This window comes from Mycena indigotica, assembly GCF_014461135.1.
Source record: "Mycena indigotica strain 171206Taipei chromosome Unknown Mind.scaff0006, whole genome shotgun sequence".
In the NCBI taxonomy this organism is placed as follows: domain Eukaryota; kingdom Fungi; phylum Basidiomycota; class Agaricomycetes; order Agaricales; family Mycenaceae; genus Mycena; species Mycena indigotica.
The window spans coordinates 3,155,584-3,176,292 of NW_023503005.1; the positions used below are offsets into that span (position 1 = coordinate 3,155,584).

The following is a 20,709-nucleotide window of genomic DNA, read 5'->3' on the forward strand; positions in this document are numbered from 1 at the left end:
TTGTCGACATGAACTCGATTGTCCAAGCCTCAATGCAAGAGCCACTTCGTGCTGAGGATGGTTGGGCCATAGAGTGGTTTACCAAGTTCCGAACAACCCATCCGGTGGTCGAAGAGGGGGGCATCCGTTCGATCTCATTAAGGAGCTGGCGAAACGAGCCAATCCTAGAAAGGCCGGAATATCCTTCTATAGCGTCCTATGTTTTCGAAGAACTAGAACGGAAGGCCACCGCGAACTCGCGTGCCACACAAGGCGGCCTGATAATCAGCGGTCAGCCTGGAATAGGCACGTTGTTCTATGAATCAACGAACAATTGGTTAACCCAACCTCTAGGTAAATCGGTCGGCTTGTCGTATCTGCTTGCTCTGGCTATACATTGGAGGATCTTCACGACGTGGCATTGCGAAGCGGACACTGCGATTGTCTTTGACCCTGCAGTCTCCGAGTCAGAGCTATTCACAATCAGGGCAAGTGAATTAGCTTTTTGCCATTTTCCTCGAGTTCACCTCGTCCTTTCCGACTCCGGTCCTGGAAACCCACACCCTCCACCAACCTTCATGAATGAGGCAAATTGTGCACTAATTGTGCAGGCAACATCGACCGTTTTCGAGCGCGCAACGTACTCCTGGGCAAAGCGTAAGATAGCGATGTTGTGGCCCATGGATTTGTGGACTGAGATGGAGTTTTCCAGCCTCCAGTAGGTCATTTCGATCTACTTGTCAACCCTCATTCCTCATGAAGATTCCATAGGGAGTTGCGTGAGTTGGCTGGAGAGGTACCAACTGAAGACCCTGGCGAGTTCTACACTCCTTTACAACTATTTCGATTGCTTGGGCCGGCTGTTCGCCTCCCTTTCCAAAACCGAATCAGAAACTCGGGAGATATCCATGCAGACTTGGGTCATCTGGTACCGTCACCGAATATCCAAAGCATACGAAACTTGACCTCCCGTATTGTCGACCCTACTATAATCCAGCAGGAATTCGACAGTTTCGTTTTTGCGCTCCCTCCCCGCTTTCATGGCCGCCACAAATTGCGATGGCCATTGGGGTTTCAACCCCAATATTTTGTTCCGACCAAGTTTCTTGCTCGTCAATTTGTGCGCGAGCTGGAGAAGTGCGCACTTGAAGAGCAATATGAGCGCGTCGCGCAATTCTTCCACATGCCGCAAGTGGCTGGCGTACTCTACGAGGCCTTGATGCCTAATTTTCTATCGTTGGGCAACTCGCCGTTCGAGGCTAAATTCCACCGCTCCAGCCTGACCTTTTCCCTGCCATCTCGTCTTCCCATTCATCCCGCGCCATTCCATCCTTCAAGTGGGGTTTTGCCAAATCCGAACCAACTAACCATACCTCACCAAAGTTACGCATCGTTCGATGCTTTGACAGCCAGCAAAGTTGGGAACAAAATGCAAGTCACTTTGTTCCAAGCAGCGATTGCTCGGGCCCATAAAATATGGGGTCAGGATATCAGACTGCTTATTGAACTTTATCAAAAACACCACGTCGACGTCGAGGTCTTATTTGTCTTTGTTGTCCCTTCAGATAGTGCGGGCGTAGCAGTGTCGCGGCCGTTCTGGGAGAAGGGGATAACTCTCGGGGTTGGTGGACAAGATTTCCACATTCCTGTGGGTTGGGGGGCTATTGAGCTGCCAAACATGTTCACCACAAGTCTGGTTAGTCATGGTCCAAGCGCCTTTTGTTTTCTAATATAACCTAGCGGAGGCTCGACGAGATGCAGGAGTATCCCTTCCTCTTGCTGACTCATGGGGAAGAGGAGGGCGGCACATTTGCAGAAGCGCAACTGGTGGATGAAGAGGTTCTGCCAGAGGTAACAGAACAACTGTGCGACTCGCAGACAAACCAGGTTCTTTTTTCAAACCGATTTCGATATCCATTGAATGCGTACTGAGTAGCATCGTTCGCTCCACAAGCGAAAACAAACTCAAGCGAGGGACGACAAGCAAGAATCTGACCAGGAACAAAACATAACTCGGAGCCGAAACGAGGTTTGTTATTGTGCTTTCGTTCAATTTGTTAGGATGAATTTATCCGAGTAGGTTCCTGCTGGAAAGCGGCAGCGAACATTGAAGTAGGAATCTGGATTTCCATGCTCTGCAAAACAAAATGTTATTATTAGCTTTGAGTAAACCGCAGTACGAAGTTGACGACGATGGCAACTGCAAGTTGTTCAGCTTGATCCAATAGCAGACTATGTAGACGTACCTAGTAGCGAAATGCATAGCACCGTCTGGCTGAGGGTAAGTGGAAGATAACTTGTTGGGTGGATATGGCTCACCGGCCCTAAACGGTCATCGTAAGGACCTCTTCCCCCACTCCGAATTGACGCAGCCCTCCAGTGATATGTGTAAAGGGCGTAGACCATAATGCCCATTGCTGATATAATAAGTTCAAGGTCAGGTTAGCGCAATCATTACTGCTCACCGATAACCGAAAACATGGCTGCGCTGACTTTTCCGACCTTTTGAATAAATATTTAAACAGACGGAAGCGTAGCGGGGGACGAGCAGAGACTCACATTATCGCCGAAGTTGAGTAGTCCAACTGCCAAGCCTCCCAGTACCACGGTGAAGTGTAACCACGAGAGGAAAGTGCGCTCGTTGGCAAAAGAAACTTTGGGCTCGACACGAACGGGAAGGGCGATGCGCTTAGCCGCTGTACGCTGAAGTAGAGGTTGGGTGGACATGAGAGGGAGAAAGAACGTGCGACTGGTGATCGTGACGTCTGAATTGGATATCCAAGAGAAATTTCGGAAGCAAGTCGAAGGTACACAAAAGAATAAAACAGAGTGCTATTCTACTCAACGCCCATTGCCCATCATGCGCATGCGATCTGGATGCATTGTTGGGCCGTTTCCTGGAGCAGACGGGCCAGGTCCTTGTGCATTGTTTGGTGGAGGGAACGGAGGACCTGTACAGTTTGAGGCAATGAAAACAAAATGAGTAGAATTCCATGACACGCACCTCCCATCGCACCATTGGGTGGGAACGGAGGTGCTACGAGAAATTAGTCGGAAGGGATCAGGCAAATGGATTGAAGACTGACCTCCCATTGCACCATTGGGCGGGAAAGGAGGGGCTATGAGGATGTAAGAAACGCAACAGATAGTAAATTGACCACTCACCTCCCATTCCATTCGGCGGAAATGGGGGGGCTGCAGAGATTTAGGAAGGGAAGTAATGTGGAAATTGACGACTCACCTCCCATCGGACCATTAGGTGGAAATGGCGGTGCCATCATACCGGGCGGAGCCATACCAGGTGGGAAGGGAGGTCGAGCTATGAGATAGTTAACGGGAATTGAATATGTTAGACCACAAACGCACGACCACCGAAGCCTGGCGGGGGCATCGGACCGCCAAACCCAGGAGGCGGCTGGGCAACGAGGTGTTGAGGTCCGAATCCGAAACCACCAGGTGGTGGGCCGCTGCCAGTCTCATATGCAGAAGTAATTTGGTCGATGATACTCTGAGCTTTGTCGTGCCCAAGTGCTGCCTTGCGTGAGCAAAAAATGTGGATGACGAAAAACATAGCCTACAAGCATAGTAGTCGCGAACATTCGCTAGGTGATTCCGCCCACTATTGTGTGCCTTGCGGACTACACTGAGTGTGAATCAACCAAGGCTAGTAAGTTGATGCAATTTACCAGAGGTGGAATCGTGAGTCAAGAAAACATCACAGTAGTCGCAGTAGTGTTTCTAAACCAGATTAACCATGGAAGAGAGAGCAAAGTAGAGAAAAATTACAGGCATTGTTATGGTCGAGAACAAGAGATGCGCCGACTGTGACTACTGTTTGCTTTCTTACCACGATGGAGACGTCTTCAATACAAGAACCATTCGACCTCATAAGACTCTCTCTCAGCGAACGCGTCTTTGTAAAGCTCAGAGGAGACAGAGAACTGACGGGAATCTTACATGTACTACGACGCGTTTGGCTTTGAACGATCGCTGATGTTTTTATAGGCTTACGACGGACACATGAACCTTATAATGAGTGATGTTGAAGAGACGATTATGATTGTAGACGAAGCTACGACCGCTGTCAATGTGCGCGATGACGACCATGAGATTTCCAGGCTAATTATTGAGCAGGTTGCAAAAAGAAAAGTAGAGATGTTGTTTGTCCGTGGGGACGGCGTTATATTGGTCAGTCATCGAAATTCTGTCCTGTGTGCCTTGCCGCTCAAATCGAAGCAGGTTTCTCCTCCGTCGCGAACGTGAATTGAGCGCTCGTCATAAAATTCCATTGTGTATCTAACCCTCCTCAACTTGTGTCCATGGCGTCGATATACCTGACGACGGGGCTGACGTGGGTGCCAATACCGGGGCTGGAGGAGGGTCTAATTCGTCGTCCTCTTGGACGATAGCACCGGCCGGCCAAGTGTTATCTCTCAGCCAAGCAGCATGAACAATCTTGACCTGTTTTCGAAGCTGAGATTTTGGGAATAGATCGGGGAGCCATATTACCACAAGCTGCATTGGTAGTCTTCTCTTAAGTCGGCCCCCAGCACTAAGGCCTTTCCATATCTTCTCGATGTTGCCATACCAGACATCGTCGTTGGTTAAGGCATCGGGAGCATTGAGAACCTGTTCGAGTCGTCTCCTGGACGTTGATGAGGGAGTTGGTTCGGCTGGTGTTGGTGGCGTGGCCGGAGGAGTGAGCCAGCGAGCCCTACGCGCATTGTAGAGTTCGACACCAGACAGTGGGGATTCTTCCAAATCCATCAGGTGCACGTGGGAGCCTTGTTCTCTCTGGTGAACCACCACGAATGGTCTATAAGCATAGTAACCCCTCTTCCCGCTCTCTCTCGGACGACGATGAAGACGAGCACAACACCTCCGTCATAGAGGAGGACGACAGCGACACCCTTGTCTTGTCGCCGGCCCAATGGTCCCACACAAAGCGACTCTCCCTTCTACCCCCTGCTACCACCCTCAGCCCCATATCTCGCATTCCTCCAGAACTCCTCATCCACATTCTCAAACACCTCCATGCAGTAAAAGACCTTCATACTGCTCTCCAAGTCAGTCGGACTTGGTGTGAGTGCTCCGTGGAGCTACTTTGGCATAAACCAGCTTTCCCAAAGTACGACACCCTCGTAAAAATGGCGGCTCTCCTCGACTCTCCGGACCAGACATTCACCTACGCCAGTTTCATCCGCAGACTCAACTTCCTATCCCTTGGAAAAGAGCTTCGTGACCGTACCTTCAATGTCCTTGCTCGCTGCGACCGTTTGGAGCGGCTTACGCTTGTAAACTGCGAACATGTGTCGGCAGATGCATTAAGTCAAGTCTTGCCATGCTTCACCCACCTCGTTGCCATCGATCTCACGGGCGTGGGCAATACGTCCAACACTGCGATCGTTGGCCTCGCCTCTTCGGCACAGCGTCTACAAGGGATCAATCTGGCGGGTTGCAAACGCGTGTCAGACAGAGGAGTCCTGGCCCTTGCTAACAACTGTCCCCTTCTTCGCCGAGTCAAATTAAGTGGCCTAGAAGACCTTACAGACCGGGCCGTTTCCGCGCTCGCCATCTCTTGCCCCCTTCTTCTCGAAATAGACCTCAACCACTGCAAACTTGTCACCGATGTTTCCATACGGGACATTTGGATCCATTCAAACCATATGCGCGAAATGCGGCTATCCCATTGCCCTGAGCTGACTGACGCAGCATTCCCCGCTCCAATCAAACTAGAAACTGCTGAGGCTCCTAATCCATTCCCCAATACGGTTGTTTCCTCCGACCTGCCTCCGCTCGTAATCAACAAAACATTTGAGCACCTTCGGATGCTTGACCTGACTGCTTGCTCTCAGGTCACGGACGATGCCGTTGATGGCATCATCTCACACGCTCCTCGCATTCGTAATCTGGTGCTTTCCAAATGTGGGCAGTTGACCGACCGCAGCGTTGAAAACATATGCAAACTAGGACGGTACCTTCACTATCTCCATCTCGGCCATGCCGCCAAAATCACGGATCGCTCTGTTCGCACCCTAGCCCGCTCTTGTACCCGACTGAGATACGTTGATTTCGCAAGTAGGCGGTATTTCTAGATGTTTCGACGAGCTGACTGATACCCAACAGACTGCATTCTCTTGACTGATATGTCGGTCTTTGAGTTGTCCGCGCTCCCTAAACTTCGCCGCGTTGGCTTAGTACGCGTGAGCAATCTCACAGATGAGGCAATTTTCGCTCTTGCAGACCGACATGCGACTCTCGAACGGATACATCTGTCTTATTGCGATCAAATCTCGGTCATGGCCGTCCATTTCTTGTTGCAAAAGCTGCACAAGTTGACACATTTGAGCTTGACCGGCGTACCTGCTTTCCGGCAACCTGAACTCCAACGATTCTGCCGTGAACCGCCCCATGTTTGTTCCTCTCTATTTATCTGTGATCCGTAGCTGATCCCATCATAGGAATTTAGCACCACTCAGCAAATGGCATTTTGCGTTTATTCTGGGAAGGGAGTTTCCCAACTCCGTGGCTTTTTGACAGAATTGTTTGATCATTTGACGGAAATGAATGCCACAGACGACACTGAAGAAGAGGAGGAAGAGATGATGGATGCTGAAGCTTATCGTGAAGAGGATACGCCTGAGCCTGAACCCGAAGAAATCGAAGAAGATGACGAGTTCGGATCACGTAGGATGTTCCTTCATCTTCAGCAACTGGCTTCTGTCCGTGGTGGAAACAGGTTGCCAACCAATCCCCCGCCACCAGTACAACCATCTTTTTCACAAAGGCAACGTCAATCGAGAACCCCTACGGCTACACCAATAGCTGATGCCCATATTACGCCACGGAGTTCGAATCGCAGTCAACAAGAACCAGGACCGTCCCGCATTGTTCGCCAGAATGCTCGCAGCGGAGTTGCAGATATGTTACCCATTGTAGAGACGTCAAGATCACCAGCTCCCAGTGAAGGCAGTGGTCGGACTAACGGGGCAGGCTTCTTCCGAACCTACCAGGAGCCTGTCTCCCCACAGGGGACTGGAGCATTGACGCCTGATCTTAATTACGCAGAGATCGGTCATGGCCGTGGCGCACAAAATGCCAGAAGAGAAGGGCGACGGCCACCTCTCGTCGAGGTGGACTCGGTGCCTTCCTCTTCATACCCTTCATCATCAACCACAACGACGTTGGCGGGCTCTTCGAGTAGTGTTGCATGGCCCTACCGTGAACCATCCTCTCCAACAACTCGCGAGCTGCACGACTCAGTCCAATCTGCTTTGGGTAGTGAAGCAACTAGGCCAGACCATCGCGGAAGAAGTGTGAAGCGCAGCCTACGCAATACGCTTAACGCAGCAGAGCAATATGCCTCGTCGCTCATCTTTGGTCGACGCTCCCCACCCACAGAGGATTAGGAATGATTTGTCCCACATTTAACCGTTTCTTTCCTGTTTGCCGTGCCCTTATATTCTGCCTTACATTCTGTAGGAAACAATTTTCATCTGTATGAGCACTCGTAATTTTTGTATCATTTTCCGGACCCAAGGATATTAGTTTGTGTGTTGTGCCCTATGAAATAAATTTGGTTTAGAGTTAGATATTATTTCGTACCACTGAGGAGTGAGTGAGGACTGAAGAGCCTCCAAACACGAACACAACACGCCCAAGTCACGCGACCTGTCAATGATCAATACCCCGCTGGCCCCAGCCTCTACTCATGAATAAGTATTCGGACCTTGCAAGTCTACTTCCAACTCCAAGGAAGCCTTCGAGCTTCAAGACATGCTCGCGATATCCATGGACCCTCACTCCAGGTCACAATCCACGAAACACTCAATCACTCACCGACTCAACCTCCAATCCCTCACTGAAGAGCTTCGCGACCCCACTTTTAGTGAACGCCTCCAGCGCCTGAAGCTGGTTGATTCTGAACAAGTAGCGACGTAGCTGGTTGATTCTGAACAAGTAGCGACGGACGCGCTGAATCAGGTCTTGCCCGCTCTGACGTCCCTTGTTTCCATCGACCTCACTGGGGTGGTTAACACGGACAATACCACGATTGTCCAACTGGCCTCGTCCATGCCACACCTGCAGAAAATCAATATTACGAATTGCAAAAGTGTCTCGGATGAAGGGATCTTAGCCCTTGCAGGCAACTGCCCTCTGCTTCGTCGAGTCACACTGAGTGGCCTTGAAGAGCTTACGGACCATGCTGTGTCTGCGTTGGCAACTTCTTGCCCCCTCCTTTGCGAAGTGGACCTCAGCCATTGCAAGCTCATAACCGATGTTTCCATTCGCGATATCTGGGTTCACTTGAATCATCTACAAGAACTGCGGTTATCATCTTGCGAGCAGCTTACTGATGCTGCCTTCCCTGCTGCGGTCCAAGTCGGGGCATCCGCTATGCCACTCGTCATCGGCAAAACATTTGAGGACCTTCGAGTCCTTGACCTGAGGGAATGCCTGGGCATCACGGATGCGGCTATCGAGGGTATCATAGCGCACGCCCCACACATCCGTCACCTGATCCTACACAAATGCAGCCAGCTAACTGACCGCAGTGTCGACGCGATCTGTAAACTGGGCGATTTCCTACACCATCTTGAACTCGGACACCTCGGGAACATTACTGATGGCGCTGTTCGCGCGCTCGTGCATGCATGCACTCGTTTGCGATATGTTGACTTCGCGTCGTGTACCCTCCTGACCGACATATCCGTCTTTGAGTTGGCTGCACTCCCCAAGTTGCGCCGAGTCGGTCTAGTCCGTTGCTTGAACCTGACAGACAAGGCCATTTTCGGTCTGGCAGAGGGCCTACATGGAACACTGGAGCGTCTCCATCTCTCTTATTGCGACCAAATTTCGGTCGAAGCCATCCATGCCCTGCTGCAAAAAGCGGACAAGTTGGACCACCTGAGTTTGACTGGTGTCACCAGTTTCAGCCAGCGCCCTGAATTGCGCCAATTCTGTCGCCAGCCGCCAGAGGTTCGTTGTCTTCTGCTGTATGCAGCGTTTCAACTAACTAAACGCTTGCTCTGCAGGATTTTACTATTGCTCAGCGAAAGGCGTTTTACGTCTATAGCGGAAAGGGAATCTCAGAGCTGCGTCGCCATTTGGCCAAGACATTTGAGCACTCAAACGCTGAGAGAGTGCCGGAAGAGACAGTGCATCTGTATAGTCGTTTATGAAATAATAACATGCCGATAAGCTGTTGAAGTACTTTTGTGTGGTTTTGACAGCTACGGCACGTGGTCGTGACTAAATCGGACCTTTTTTTCAAAGAACAACCACCAACTCCTTCGGAGCCCTGACGAACTCGCACGGAAGCACCTCTTGTCACGCCAGCTGTCCGCATATTCATCCCATGCTTTCGCTCTACACTCAATGGAAAGATAACGGCTGTGGTCTCTATCTCTCGAAATCAAAATTCTAGCTGTGAATGTTTGGTACCTTGGATATTTGCAAAACCGCAATGTCAAGACTGGTACAGGTAGTGAACGCTAGTGAGCCTTTATCCTAGTTTGGATTTCCCCGGTACAGTCCGTGTGTTGTAGAGAAGGCTGCACCTGTCGAGAACTGGCACATCTTCTATCGGGCGACCAAACGCACTGTTATCAGCCGACCCAGCCTGTCCAGCTTCACACCCTGATCATAAGCATCCCACTTATGAAGGACAAGTGACCTTATCGCCAGACTCGCGAACCTTACTTCGACCACCACTCAGGCTATGGACAAATCGTCGCTCCCCGACTCCGAGTCCGTCCGTGCCCTCGAGGAGAAGACAAGCTCCTTCCAGTCTGACCTCCGGCCAGTATACAATTCGGAAGTGGACACGTCGGGTGTCGACGAGAAGAAGCTTATACGCAAGATCGACTTTGCGTTGATTCCCTGGTTTTCACTTCTCTTCATGCTCTCATTTCTCGACCGGACGAGTATTGGAAAGTGAGTGGCTATATTGTCTCGCTACATGCCGTCTGAAGCAGCAACAGTGCAAAGGTGCTTGAAAGCAATGCGACGAAGCCCCAATAAAAGCTGATGCTATTCAGCTTTACCATATGGAAGCCGACCTCAACATCACAGATAGCCAGTATCTCATTGCCTTGACTGTCTTCTTCATTGCGTATGTTTCACGCCCAATTACATTGAGGAAAACCGACTATTCAGCTATGCAACCTTCGAAATTCCGTCCAACATCATCCTCAAGCGTTTCCGACCAGCAGTCTGGTTTTCAACTATCATGATTGGGTGGGGGCTGATCATGGTGTGTTACATAACTATGCGTCAAGCTTCTTTGTTGACTGCCGTAGACCCTTCAAGGAGTGGCACACAACTTCGGCGGCATTACGAGTCGGTGTTCTCTTGATTCATCGGGTTCGAATAATATGAACCTTTTCCACAGCACTTCGTTGGATGCTAGGGACTTTTGAGGCGGGCCTGTATCCAGGTAAGTGCTCGTATTCGCGTCTTTTGCTTGCGGCTTGTTCACGATGCGTTAGGCATTGTCTATCATTCAAGCTCGTATGTCTTCTCATCCTACTCTTCCTTTCCATATACTCAAACTGAATAGCTGGTATAAGCGATCTGAATTGGGCGTCAGTTGTGCCATTATCTGTCAGACGAGCTTCGCTGAGGCTCCCAAAATAGCTTCGAGCGGCTATATTTACCTCAGCCACGGGAGCTGGCGCTTTCGGCGGGCTTCTTGCGGTTCGTCAACTGCTGAACATGCCATCAATCCTCTGATCTATGTCCAGGCTGCGATTTCGAATATGGGCGGCATTGCAGGAAGGCCAGCATGGGCGTGGATATTCATCCTTGAAGGTCTTGTCACCATCGTCGTCGGAATACTATCCTTCTGGTTTGTTCAAGACTTCCCGGACACTGCAAAGTTCCTCACCGAGGAGGAACGGACGTTTGTCATCCGGAGACTGCAAGATGATGGCCTCTTTTCGGCTGGAGGTGAGCGTATACGGTGGAAGAGCATCGTCGCGAGTCTCAAGGAGAAGAAGACTTGGATCAATAGTCCGTGGCTGATTTTGGACTCAAACCTGGTCTAACTGTTCTCAGTGGTCCAAGTGATGGGCTGCAATATGCCCTTGTATGCGTTCTCGTTATTCACTCCTTCCATCGTCAGCCAGGTTTGTCACAGTCCATAAAGAGTGAATGACTTGACTGATGATGCTGCAGCTTGGTTCGTTCAATGCTCTCTTGGTGTCGAGTCAAACTTGCTGAATCTACTAGGCTTCAAGGCAACCAAGGCCAATCTGATGTCTGTCCCCATATATGTTTCTGCGGCAATCATGACCGTTATCGTCGCCGTCTGGGTCGATAGATATGGGAATAGAGGAATGTGGAATATGTGCGTCAACAAGTCTGAATGGTCTCTGTCTAATGACTTCGCGTCAGAGCCCTGCTTTTGCTTTGTGATCTTTGGTTTACTTCGCCAGCTTGTAATGGCTGACAGTTTCTTTTAGCCGCCATTGGTTATGTAATTTTGCTCGTTTCAAAGAATGCTCCGCTCTCGTATTTTGCTGTCTATGTTGCCAGTTGGTGAGCTATCAGTTCTTTCACCATAGAGCATTTGATCTCACTGTGACAGGGGAATTTTCCCTGCCGTACGTAAGTGACTGCGCTCGTGCCTGAATAAAAATTGACAATTCTTTCAGCGAATACAGTGTAGGCAGCTGCAGTTTTGTGCTTGCAACTTGCCTGACCCTTTATAAAGGACGTGGATTGCAAACAACAATGAAGGATCGGTGAAGCGCGGTGTCACTTTGGCGGCGGCCATTGGCATGTAAGAAAAAACCTTTGTGAATGTCTCTCCGACTTACGATCGTAGGGGCAATCTGCATGGAGCTGTGAGCTCTAACGTGGTGCGTGGACCAGAGTTGTCCGCGTTTCATCCATGAAAATTTCCTTAGTATCGCGCTCGCGACCAACCACGGTATCATTTGGGTCAGTTCACAGATCAGTCAATTCTGAAGCTAATCTAATCAACCCTACCACTACTTAGGTCATGGTAATCAATTCCGCTTCCTGAGTGGTTCCTGCCACTGACTCTTAACTAGGACTGGTTTTGATGTATATTTGCATGGGCATCATCGCCAATTCGCTCTTCCTCTATCTGATCAGGAAAGAGAACGCTCGACGGGACCGTGGTGAACGAGACGAGGTCATTGGCCCGGAGACATTAGCGGATAACGGAAATGGGCGGTTTGAGACGGTGGAAGATGCCAAACGGGAGAAGGGGGACAACTGGAGTGGCTATCGTTATGTTCTGTGATTAGCTTTGAGTATTTGAGGAACAAACTTGTAAACTTTGTGACTCGAATTTCACTATCTTGCTTTTCGACCATGTCCACTCATCCGGTGGTTCCGCTGCTGGAAGCAATTGGACTTCCACACGCCAAAGCTTTGGAAGCAGTAAAATCGCCAAAAATCGCAGCAGAGCTCCAGTCGATCGTCGAGTCAAGTTCACTCGGAAAGCTCGACGAGAAGCAAGCGAGTCTTATCGTAGCACTTGCCGGGCAACTCGTGAAATCGGAACCGGTGTCATTGGAGAAACGCGAGTATGTCGTGCGCAAGATCGCAGAAGGGCAGCTGAAGAGTGTGGACCAGGTCACTGGTGTGTTGTTATCCGACGCGTCTTTGACATCTTGCGTCTTACTCCCATTCACTCAGCCGCCGTCAAATATGTTGAGACTCATCCAACACCCATCGACTCTGCGGACTTTGACAAGGCTTGTGGGGTGGGCTTCAGCATAACGGCTCAGGAGCTATACGACCAAATCGCAAAGTACACAACTGAGACGGCGGTTGCTGGATGGGCCAATCTGGGACAAGTGTTGGGTGCCGTGAAGGGCATTTCTGAGCTGAGATGGGCGAATACGCTCGAGGTGAAGAATGCGGCGGAGAAGGTGTTTCTAGATAAGTTTGGTGTGAAGGAGGCCGCGAAACCCAAAGCCAAGGTCTGTAAAAGAAACTTTTTGTAGGTTTGCTCTCACTCTGATTATGCGATGTAGGAGCCTAAAAAGGCATCTGCTAATCCCGCCGCCAAAACTAGTGAAGATAGCAGCGCTCCTAAGAAAAGTGTCTTTGAAGAAGGTTTCCTTGGGGCACTGCACAGACCAGGAGAGAACCCTCAGACGCGTCCTGAGCTCCGCGACCAGCATCTTGCAGTAACAGGCGGCAAGGTGTTCACGCGTTTCCCCCCAGAACCGAACGGTTATCTGCATATTGGTCACTCCAAGGCAATCTTCGTCGATTTTGGCTATGCAGCGCATCATGGCGGTAAAACCTACCTGCGATATGACGACACGAACCCAGAGAAAGAGGAGGCGCAGTATTTCGAGAGCATTCTGGAAATGGTTCGCTGGCTGGGATTCGAGCCTTGGAAAATCACCTATTCGAGCGACTACTTCCAGCAGCTGTACGAGCTTGCTGTGGAACTCATCAAACGGGACAAGGCGTATGTTTGCCATTGCACTCGTGTGTTGGCCTATTTCCCCCTGTCCAACAACTGCTCATTCCTTTTACAGAAGAAGAAATCAAGGCATCGCGTGGAGAAAAGAGCGGACAGCTACCGACAGCTTGTGCTCACCGATCAAGGCCAATTTCAGAATCACTCGTCGAGTTTGAACGGATGAAGGACGGCTTTTATCGACCAAAAGAGGCCAATTTACGAATGAAAATGGATTTGACCGACGGCAACCCCCAGATGTGGGACTTGACCGCTTATCGGGTCCTCGAAACTCCCCACCACCGAACACACGACAAGTGGAAAATCTACCCGACATACGACTACACCCATTGCTTGGTGGATAGTTTCGAGAATATATCGTGCGTATTCTAGTCTCGGTCTCGTGAGCTGTTAATCAGGGAACCCGAAGACATTCGCTTTGCACGACCGAATTTGTCGCCTCGCGCCAGTCTTACGAGTGGCTTTGCGATGCTTTGGATGTCTATAAACCGCGTCAATCTGAATTCGGCAGGCTCAACCTTGAGGGAACAATCATGTCAAAACGAAAAATCTTAGCTCTCGTTCAGCAGGGCTATGTGAGCGGGTGGGATGACCCCCGACTTTACACGCTCATTGCTCTTCGTCGACGTGGTGTCCCGCCTGGCGCCATCATCTCGTTTGTCAGCACGCTGGGGGTATCGACGGCAACTTCCAACACAGAACTGGCGCGATTTGAACAGGCAGTCCGCCAATACCTCGAAAGCACTGCGCCGAGGCTACTGATGGTTCTCCGACCACTCAAGGTCACCATCGAGAATTTGCCTGAAGATTACCTGCTCATGGTTGAGAAACCTTTGCATCCAAAGGTCGCGTCGCTCGGCACATCTAGCATTCCTTTCACGAGAACGATATATATCGAGGCTGATGACTTCCGGCTTGAGGACTCGAAGGATTACTTCAGGTTGGCGCCAGGCAAGACGGTTGGCCTTTTCCAGGCTCCCCATCCGATCACGTGCACGTCATACAAAACCGATCCGGTTTCAGGCGAGGTCGTCGAACTCATCTGTCGCTTGGAAAATACGGGAGAGGTCAAGAAGCCTAAAGCGTTCATCCAATGGGTTGCAGAACATCCAGCATCCGGAAGCCCAGTCCATGTTGACGAGATAAGGATATTCCACCAGTTGTTCAAGAGCGACCAGCCGTCCGCCAACTTCCTTGACGATGTAGATCCGAATAGTCTGGAGGTCATCAAAGGCGCAATGGTGGAGGTTGGATTCTGGTCCCTGGCTAAACGCGCGATATCAGAAGCTCGAACAGTGGGCAAGGCCCGAACAGAGAAGGCCTTAAAGGACAGTGCACCAACAGATGCAACTGACAGTGACACACCTCGCGCGACGAGTGATCAGCTGGTGGGCAACGAGTGCATTCGCTTCCAGGGCTTGAGGGTTGCGTATTTCGCTGTTGATAAAGATTCGAGGATTGGGTCGTTAGAAGAGCCGGAGAGCGTTGCACCGACTCGGAAGCAGGGTGATTATGTGGTGTTGAATCGGATTGTTAGCTTGAAGGAGGACTCGGGCAAGGCTTCGGTATGATATTGGTCTGTAATTGTTGCACTTCGCGTAGATGGGGGGTTTGATCTGATGCTAACTTTGCTCTCAACGTTGGTGGTTCATGAGTGCGCGGTTGTCTTCCAACGCCGACTACGAGTCGCTTCTTGACAAGTATGACACGTGGATGTTCGACTGCGATGGCGTCCTCTGGCATGGAGATCGTCTAATCGAAGGGGCTGTTCAAGTCCTGGACATTCTTCGACGGCGAAGTGCGTGTAACAATTACTTCTGCTGTCACTAAATCTCACCCCACAACACAGACAAGAAGGTCCTCTTTGTTACCAACAACGCCACCAAATCGCGCAAGAGCTACAAGGGCAAGTTCGACCAACTCGGCGTCGAAGCACACGTCGTGGGTGACACCAGTTTCAGCTCTCTAACTCCGGCTAAGAGCAGGGACGAAGGACGAGATTTATGGGTCTGCATATGCTGCAGCGGTCTACATTTCGTCCGTCGTCAAACTTCCCAAAGAGAAGAAGGTCTATGTCATCGGAATGAAGGGTCTCGAGGAGGAATTGCACGATGAGGGTCTGAGCTTTCTTGGGGGAACGGTGCGCTTGTCAAAGTAACAATTCTTCTCGTTTGAGTTTACAAACAGAAGTAGGATCCAGCAGATTCGACTGTCGAGCCGTTCTCTCTTGCTGACTTCACTCTTGATCCCGATGTCGGCGCGGTGGTCTGTGGCCTGGACACTGCGATCAACTACACGAAGCTGTCAAAGGCTTTCCAGTACCTCACGCGCAACCCGGGATGTCTTTTCCTCGCGACTAATGAGGACAGCACGTACCCAGCGGGAGGCGGCTTGTTGCCCGGAGCCGGCGCTATCAGCGCTCCTCTGCGCTATGCACTCGGAAAAGACCCGATCGCCATTGGAAAGCCAGCAAGCACAATGCTAGATTGTATCAAGGCCAAGTGCGTAGCTTCTTCCAGTCTTATCATTATACTGAAACATTCTTGGAAGAGTCGACTATGACCCGAAACGCACCATTATGGTCGGCGATAGACTGAACACCGATATTTTGTTTGGGCAGAACGGTGGTCTTGCTACGCTCCTTGTGTTGACAGGTTCGATAAGCCATCCTCCGCGGTTCAAGCCTTTGCTGAGCCATTGCAGGAATTACTACGGAGGCGGAAATAACTGGCCCCAATGCTTCGAGCATCGTTCCGGACTATGTTACTGCCTCGATTGGGGACCTGCGTGTGCTCGGCGAATAACTGCGGCTGTCAGTACTCGGTCACGTGGATATAGATTAGATGCAATGATGAGATGTGTGGGTGGTCTTAGGAGATGTAAGACTTACCCACTAGGTTCACGCCTTGTTTCTATCCTACATGCCCGAACTTCACACTGGCGCTGCTTCAAACGACCCCTCCTCGCTCACGAGCCAGCATGACGATTCAGAGCCCACGACTTTGAAGGCGCAAAACATCGAAAGAGAAATTGATCAGGTATTGGTCATTCCAGTCTCTTCTTCAACTCATTCATACCTTCCAGGCACAAGATACTATCCGCATGGAGAGTCTGGAGAGTATCATCGCAATTCTTCAGGTGCCATTTCTGCCATTTGTGCTGACTTGCGCCGTGGCTGACCGCCTTGGCCGATGTCTGAGAAAATCAACGACCTCGTTGGGGTTTGTCCTCTTGCCCAGACTTACGATTGGATCAAAGAGACCGTTCAGCGCCTTAACAAGCGACAAGGTTCTAATTTGACCGAGGACAACCTACGGAATCAAGAAACCCAAGCAAGTTTCGCCCGAACTTTCACTGCCGTGTTTACCAGTATCTTTCCTGAAGCTCCAGACTTTTACTTTGATTGGAACTACTATTTCGCACAGGTGAACGAGAGACTGCTTGAGGATGCTCAAAACCGCTTCCAGCGGTGGCTGTGGCATTGGAAGGTTGCTCGAGAATGAATAATACAGATTACAAATTCAAGCTACGAGGGCGTGTAGATTATATATTTCTTTCCGCACCATGTAATAAACGGGCGAAGCAGATCCCTCCAACTCCACTTTCCCGCTTCCAGTTTTTCGCACTGCAACTGAGTGCTCGACTGCATCTGAGATGGCCATTTTGCCAGCTGCTGGCCCACAGATGAGGACACCCTCGCCAATGAGTTCTGCAGGGACGCCAACAGAAGCCAAACGTGTTTTGAGTGCGGTCAGTTTTAGTTCTCCAATCATCGTTGACCGAGGGAGCTCCACTTGAGGTCTTGTTCCAGGGACATTTGGCAGCGTTGTTCGGGTTATACCCGTTGGCACGGAAGGAGCTGGCGAGTCTGCAATGGGTTCAAGAACAGGGATGGTCGAGCTCGCATGCGCTACGACTCGCCCGGTTACAAAGCTGACTTCATTGTCTTCAAACTACAGGGACGTGAGTTACGCAAAGTCTGAACACACCAAGGAACGACAGCATACCGTGGACATTTTGAGAGAAGCGAGCAACTCGTCGCTGATAGAGATTGAAAAGTTGTTGGTTTGTTGGCCGATCTGCACATTTTCACCCTGGCCGGGGGCGAAAATGTCTTTGGTCATCGAACGGATGTTGGCACAGCTTTGGATGAGCTCGTCAGCCGCCGCCGTAGACGAATGGACGATAATCTGTTGTGCATGGTTAGATGAGCATTGCGAAGACCGTCGGAGGATACCATTTTCCGTGGGTTGACTTGTGGTACAATAGCTTTGACCGCTCGACCGTCGTTCAGACCTTCCATATCAACGAAAAGTAATCGACAAGCCATCTGGACTTCGACGCTGGAAACAACAAACTTGGAAGGCGGTTCTTGAATCGCCTACATTTACTGAGTCAAAATCATCATAGAAAGTGAATCCCACCTTGGCTTCTTCCTCTGCTTGTTTTCTCTTCCGGTAGTCTTTCGTCTCATCGGTCTCCGCCTCTTCCTCAAAAACTTTTCCCTTCCGTAACCACATGGCGACGTCAACAGTCTCTCCATAGTCGTCCACCCTCCGCTTCTTCTCCACGTAGGGGAACATACGAAAACGATGGCTCTGTCCACCAGCACTTTTGAAAAACGAGTTCGCTTTGGAGACGTTACCCTTGAGGTAGATGTCAAACGACAAAAGTTGTTTCGTCAGCCCTTCGTCTCCGTCTCCCCAATCGGCATTTTCAAGGGCCTTATCGGCTTTGCGCTTCTTGCCAATGCCCTCAAAGTCACCATCCATGTCCATACCGTCCCCTTCCAAAGTTTGGCGAACCTCATCTTCGTCAGCATCTGAGTCCGAATCGGAATCACTCTCGTCCTCGTCGGCCTCGAGCATTCGCTGGCTGCGGGCTAACTGGGCTTGGTGTGCCGCCTCCTTTTCCTTCGCAGCGCGTTCCTTTTGCATGTATGCCTCTAGTTCGGCGCCTTGGAGGGGGACTTTTGAGCGCATCTATAAATACTCGTCAATTGAATTCGACGGTCAGCCAGACAAAGAGGAAGAACTTACGGACAGGTCAATATTTCCATCCATCATTACGTTGCTTCCAATACGACCCTTGTCCCATTTCTCCTGTGCCCGTTGTCTGTCGTTCCATTTGTCAAACAGAACGCGACCGAGAGTGCCCTCCTCGCTGCGGGACGTGAGGAGGATGACATTGTTTGGAACTGCCGCGAAGCTGGTGAATAAACTTCGCGATGGCCCATGAGATAGAGATGCAGGCACAGCAAGAATCAATTTGGGGTCAGTTGAGGAGTAGCGTTGAACGAGCGCCTGAGGGTTTGGGAAGAATTCGAGGTACCTTTGTGCTGGGGATCAGTTTTGTCTGTGACTCGAGTAAAGCTCTCTCACTTGAAACGAAGGGCGAAGGCGCCTAATGCATCGTCATCATTGTCGTCCTCTCGCCGCCGCCTTGAAGGTTTATTGCCACCATCTTCACCAACATCTTCCTTGCTCACTGTTCCTCCCAGCCATTCCATCATCGCCCGCACAAACGTCAGCATCTCGCTCCCAGTGCGCGACAGCAGACATATTGGATAGGATAACCGTGAAAATTTCCAGTGTTGGTCCAGAAGAACGAGAAGTTCGAGTACACGAGTGCTCGCATCGCAAGGAATAAGGACCGAAGATCTGGTAGATGATGTCAAGGTGGAGGTTACAGTGTCTGTTGATAGAAAGCTTAGCAACTTGGAGTGGTAATGGTTGATTAATTCACTCACCAATGAGCGCCGCATCGCGGTCGCGTTGTTTACTATTGACAACGGGAGTCCGGTCTGCGTCTGTAATCAGGAGATCCGGCCTTGCCAACGGTTCAAAGACTCCGCCAGAAGATTTGCTTATAATCACAGCGCCATCGAGATGTCTTTCTCGCATGTGGTTCACATCTACAGCATACAGAATAGTGCCGGAGGAGGGAGACCTTATCTTCCATATCGTGCCTCCTATGGTGTGGCCCGCGTTGAACGGTGTGATCGTCAATCCTTGGCATTTTCCTATCTATTTTTGAGTCATTTGTCGGATGAAAAGAAAAAAGGAGACTCACCTTGAAGACGCGTTGGTTGCGAGTACCGCAGGGTATTAACAGAGTCAAAAGCTTCCTGAACCTCGTCGACAGTCGCCACGTATTTGCCTTTAAGCTTGTCGCGATGTGTAGTTTGGATGGGAGAGTCAACAACGTCTGAGTCGAGTAACGAGGTGTCGCCATCCTGCTGAGGCTCTTGCCCGTCGTCATCAAGGTCTTCTTGATCACGAATTCCCTCTATGTCTTCCATGGTTGCGATACGTCCCATTGCCTGAACAGGAAGACTTGTGTATGCAGGCGCCTTGAGATTCCATCGCGAATACGCGTAAGCATAAAGCCCGCAATGCGCAAGGTCACCATGGGACAGAAGAACGAGGTCTACTGTAGAAGAAAGTCTGGGAAAGGAAGAGAGTTCACGACAAGAAGTAGACGTGCATGAAGACTGACTCGCGAAGGGTTTGACAATAATCCTCCCAGGGAAATGTGTCTGGATTAGTTTGGTCTTCTGGGGACCAATCTGGGGACCCGCAGTCCAAAAGTATTTTTACATCGTCGATTTGCAGGAGGTAACAAAGTGGGGTTGTTTGTGAGGAATTGGCTGCACCACAGAGCGGTCGAAAAGTAATCATGTGATGTGTCACGGCGGTGATGCGTTGCGAGGAACTTGACCACCACTACCACCACACACCTACCGCGACTCACTCCGGAGTTTACCATGTTTTTGACTCCCAAAAGTTGATTCAAAAAGGGCTAGTTTTCATACAAAAAATATTTTTACAGAAAACAAATAGTTTCCACAAAGGGAAAACTTTATACAAACTGGTTCCCTTTGCGGAAACCATTTGTTTCCTGTGATATAGATTTTTGTGCAAAAAGTAGTACTTTTTAAATTAACTTTTGGGAGTAAAAATCCCGCTAAACTCTGGAGTGACTTCTGTATCTGCCGCAAACCTGAACTAGTCGCTTTCATTGTCAAAACCTTTGGAGCTCGAATTTGCTCTCGTCGTTATCCGGAACAGGTTCTAACAGGCACCGAAATATCAAAAAAATCATTTCATCAATCGCCTCCGCGCGATCCGATTACTTGCGCCAAGGGCGCAACAACGACGATCGCTGTTCTATTTTTTCGTGCCACCACCATGTGACAAAGTTCTTATCTGCATGCCGATGCACTGATGGCGTTGCAAGTTTGGACGGATCGGTTCGCA

The 20,709-nt window shown here is 50.2% G+C and overlaps 11 protein-coding genes across 11 annotated transcripts; 7 read left to right on the forward strand and 4 right to left on the reverse strand.

Moving 5' to 3' along the window:
* Nucleotides 1–32: 32 nt before the first annotated feature.
* Nucleotides 33–2,095, forward strand: MIND_00748600 (uncharacterized protein; the record flags this gene model as incomplete). Its single annotated transcript, XM_037364184.1, has 6 exons — nt 33–270; nt 334–697; nt 751–1,675; nt 1,720–1,866; nt 1,916–2,008; nt 2,060–2,095. 6 exons carry the CDS (start codon nt 33–35, stop codon nt 2,093–2,095), a joined length of 1,803 nt encoding a protein of 600 aa, XP_037219828.1.
* A 40-nt stretch (nt 2,096–2,135) lies between these two features.
* MIND_00748700 (U1 small nuclear ribonucleoprotein C) lies at nt 2,136–2,706 on the reverse strand (the record flags this gene model as incomplete). The annotated part of the gene is made up of 5 exons (XM_037364185.1): nt 2,136–2,179; nt 2,226–2,250; nt 2,299–2,396; nt 2,445–2,481; nt 2,539–2,706. 5 exons carry the CDS (start codon nt 2,704–2,706, stop codon nt 2,136–2,138), a joined length of 372 nt encoding a protein of 123 aa, XP_037219829.1.
* A 114-nt stretch (nt 2,707–2,820) lies between these two features.
* On the reverse strand, nt 2,821–3,771 carry MIND_00748800 (U1 small nuclear ribonucleoprotein C; the record flags this gene model as incomplete). Its single annotated transcript, XM_037364186.1, has 9 exons — nt 2,821–2,930; nt 2,984–3,016; nt 3,066–3,098; nt 3,145–3,174; nt 3,221–3,298; nt 3,346–3,510; nt 3,558–3,617; nt 3,666–3,717; nt 3,766–3,771. 9 exons carry the CDS (start codon nt 3,769–3,771, stop codon nt 2,821–2,823), a joined length of 567 nt encoding a protein of 188 aa, XP_037219830.1.
* Nucleotides 3,772–3,830: 59 nt separating this feature from the next.
* On the forward strand, nt 3,831–4,242 carry MIND_00748900 (U6 snRNA-associated Sm-like protein LSm3; the record flags this gene model as incomplete). Its single annotated transcript, XM_037364187.1, has 2 exons — nt 3,831–3,938; nt 3,985–4,242. 2 exons carry the CDS (start codon nt 3,831–3,833, stop codon nt 4,240–4,242), a joined length of 366 nt encoding a protein of 121 aa, XP_037219831.1.
* A 33-nt stretch (nt 4,243–4,275) lies between these two features.
* On the reverse strand, nt 4,276–4,746 carry MIND_00749000 (uncharacterized protein; the record flags this gene model as incomplete). The annotated part of the gene is made up of 2 exons (XM_037364188.1): nt 4,276–4,440; nt 4,489–4,746. 2 exons carry the CDS (start codon nt 4,744–4,746, stop codon nt 4,276–4,278), a joined length of 423 nt encoding a protein of 140 aa, XP_037219832.1.
* Nucleotides 4,747–4,772: 26 nt separating this feature from the next.
* MIND_00749100 (SCF E3 ubiquitin ligase complex F-box protein GrrA) lies at nt 4,773–7,388 on the forward strand (the record flags this gene model as incomplete). The annotated part of the gene is made up of 3 exons (XM_037364189.1): nt 4,773–6,057; nt 6,106–6,392; nt 6,441–7,388. Exons 1-3 carry the CDS (start codon nt 4,791–4,793, stop codon nt 7,386–7,388), a joined length of 2,502 nt encoding a protein of 833 aa, XP_037219833.1. The 5' UTR covers nt 4,773–4,790.
* Nucleotides 7,389–7,770: 382 nt separating this feature from the next.
* MIND_00749200 (SCF E3 ubiquitin ligase complex F-box protein GrrA) lies at nt 7,771–9,161 on the forward strand (the record flags this gene model as incomplete). Its single annotated transcript, XM_037364190.1, has 3 exons — nt 7,771–7,908; nt 7,963–8,958; nt 9,015–9,161. 3 exons carry the CDS (start codon nt 7,771–7,773, stop codon nt 9,159–9,161), a joined length of 1,281 nt encoding a protein of 426 aa, XP_037219834.1.
* Nucleotides 9,162–9,700: 539 nt separating this feature from the next.
* MIND_00749300 (MFS domain-containing protein) lies at nt 9,701–12,253 on the forward strand (the record flags this gene model as incomplete). The annotated part of the gene is made up of 21 exons (XM_037364191.1): nt 9,701–9,915; nt 9,963–9,969; nt 10,020–10,093; nt 10,138–10,234; nt 10,281–10,320; nt 10,373–10,417; nt 10,470–10,491; nt 10,541–10,565; nt 10,618–10,677; nt 10,725–10,992; nt 11,038–11,118; nt 11,158–11,329; nt 11,377–11,393; nt 11,445–11,520; nt 11,570–11,589; nt 11,637–11,646; nt 11,696–11,764; nt 11,810–11,843; nt 11,892–11,925; nt 11,984–11,989; nt 12,039–12,253. 21 exons carry the CDS (start codon nt 9,701–9,703, stop codon nt 12,251–12,253), a joined length of 1,587 nt encoding a protein of 528 aa, XP_037219835.1.
* Nucleotides 12,254–12,324: 71 nt separating this feature from the next.
* MIND_00749400 (Glutamine-tRNA ligase) lies at nt 12,325–15,021 on the forward strand (the record flags this gene model as incomplete). The annotated part of the gene is made up of 5 exons (XM_037364192.1): nt 12,325–12,595; nt 12,652–12,938; nt 12,993–13,458; nt 13,509–13,809; nt 13,860–15,021. The coding sequence occupies 5 exons, from the start codon at nt 12,325–12,327 to the stop codon at nt 15,019–15,021; spliced, it is 2,487 nt and encodes an 828-aa protein (XP_037219836.1).
* A 79-nt stretch (nt 15,022–15,100) lies between these two features.
* On the forward strand, nt 15,101–16,254 carry MIND_00749500 (4-nitrophenylphosphatase; the record flags this gene model as incomplete). The annotated part of the gene is made up of 6 exons (XM_037364193.1): nt 15,101–15,248; nt 15,300–15,391; nt 15,444–15,590; nt 15,644–15,951; nt 16,001–16,104; nt 16,154–16,254. 6 exons carry the CDS (start codon nt 15,101–15,103, stop codon nt 16,252–16,254), a joined length of 900 nt encoding a protein of 299 aa, XP_037219837.1.
* A 717-nt stretch (nt 16,255–16,971) lies between these two features.
* On the reverse strand, nt 16,972–20,130 carry MIND_00749600 (Cleavage and polyadenylation specificity factor subunit 2; the record flags this gene model as incomplete). The annotated part of the gene is made up of 9 exons (XM_037364194.1): nt 16,972–17,403; nt 17,458–17,640; nt 17,688–17,831; nt 17,875–18,432; nt 18,490–18,781; nt 18,832–19,253; nt 19,300–19,472; nt 19,523–19,896; nt 19,949–20,130. The coding sequence occupies 9 exons, from the start codon at nt 20,128–20,130 to the stop codon at nt 16,972–16,974; spliced, it is 2,760 nt and encodes a 919-aa protein (XP_037219838.1).
* Nucleotides 20,131–20,709: the final 579 nt, after the last annotated feature.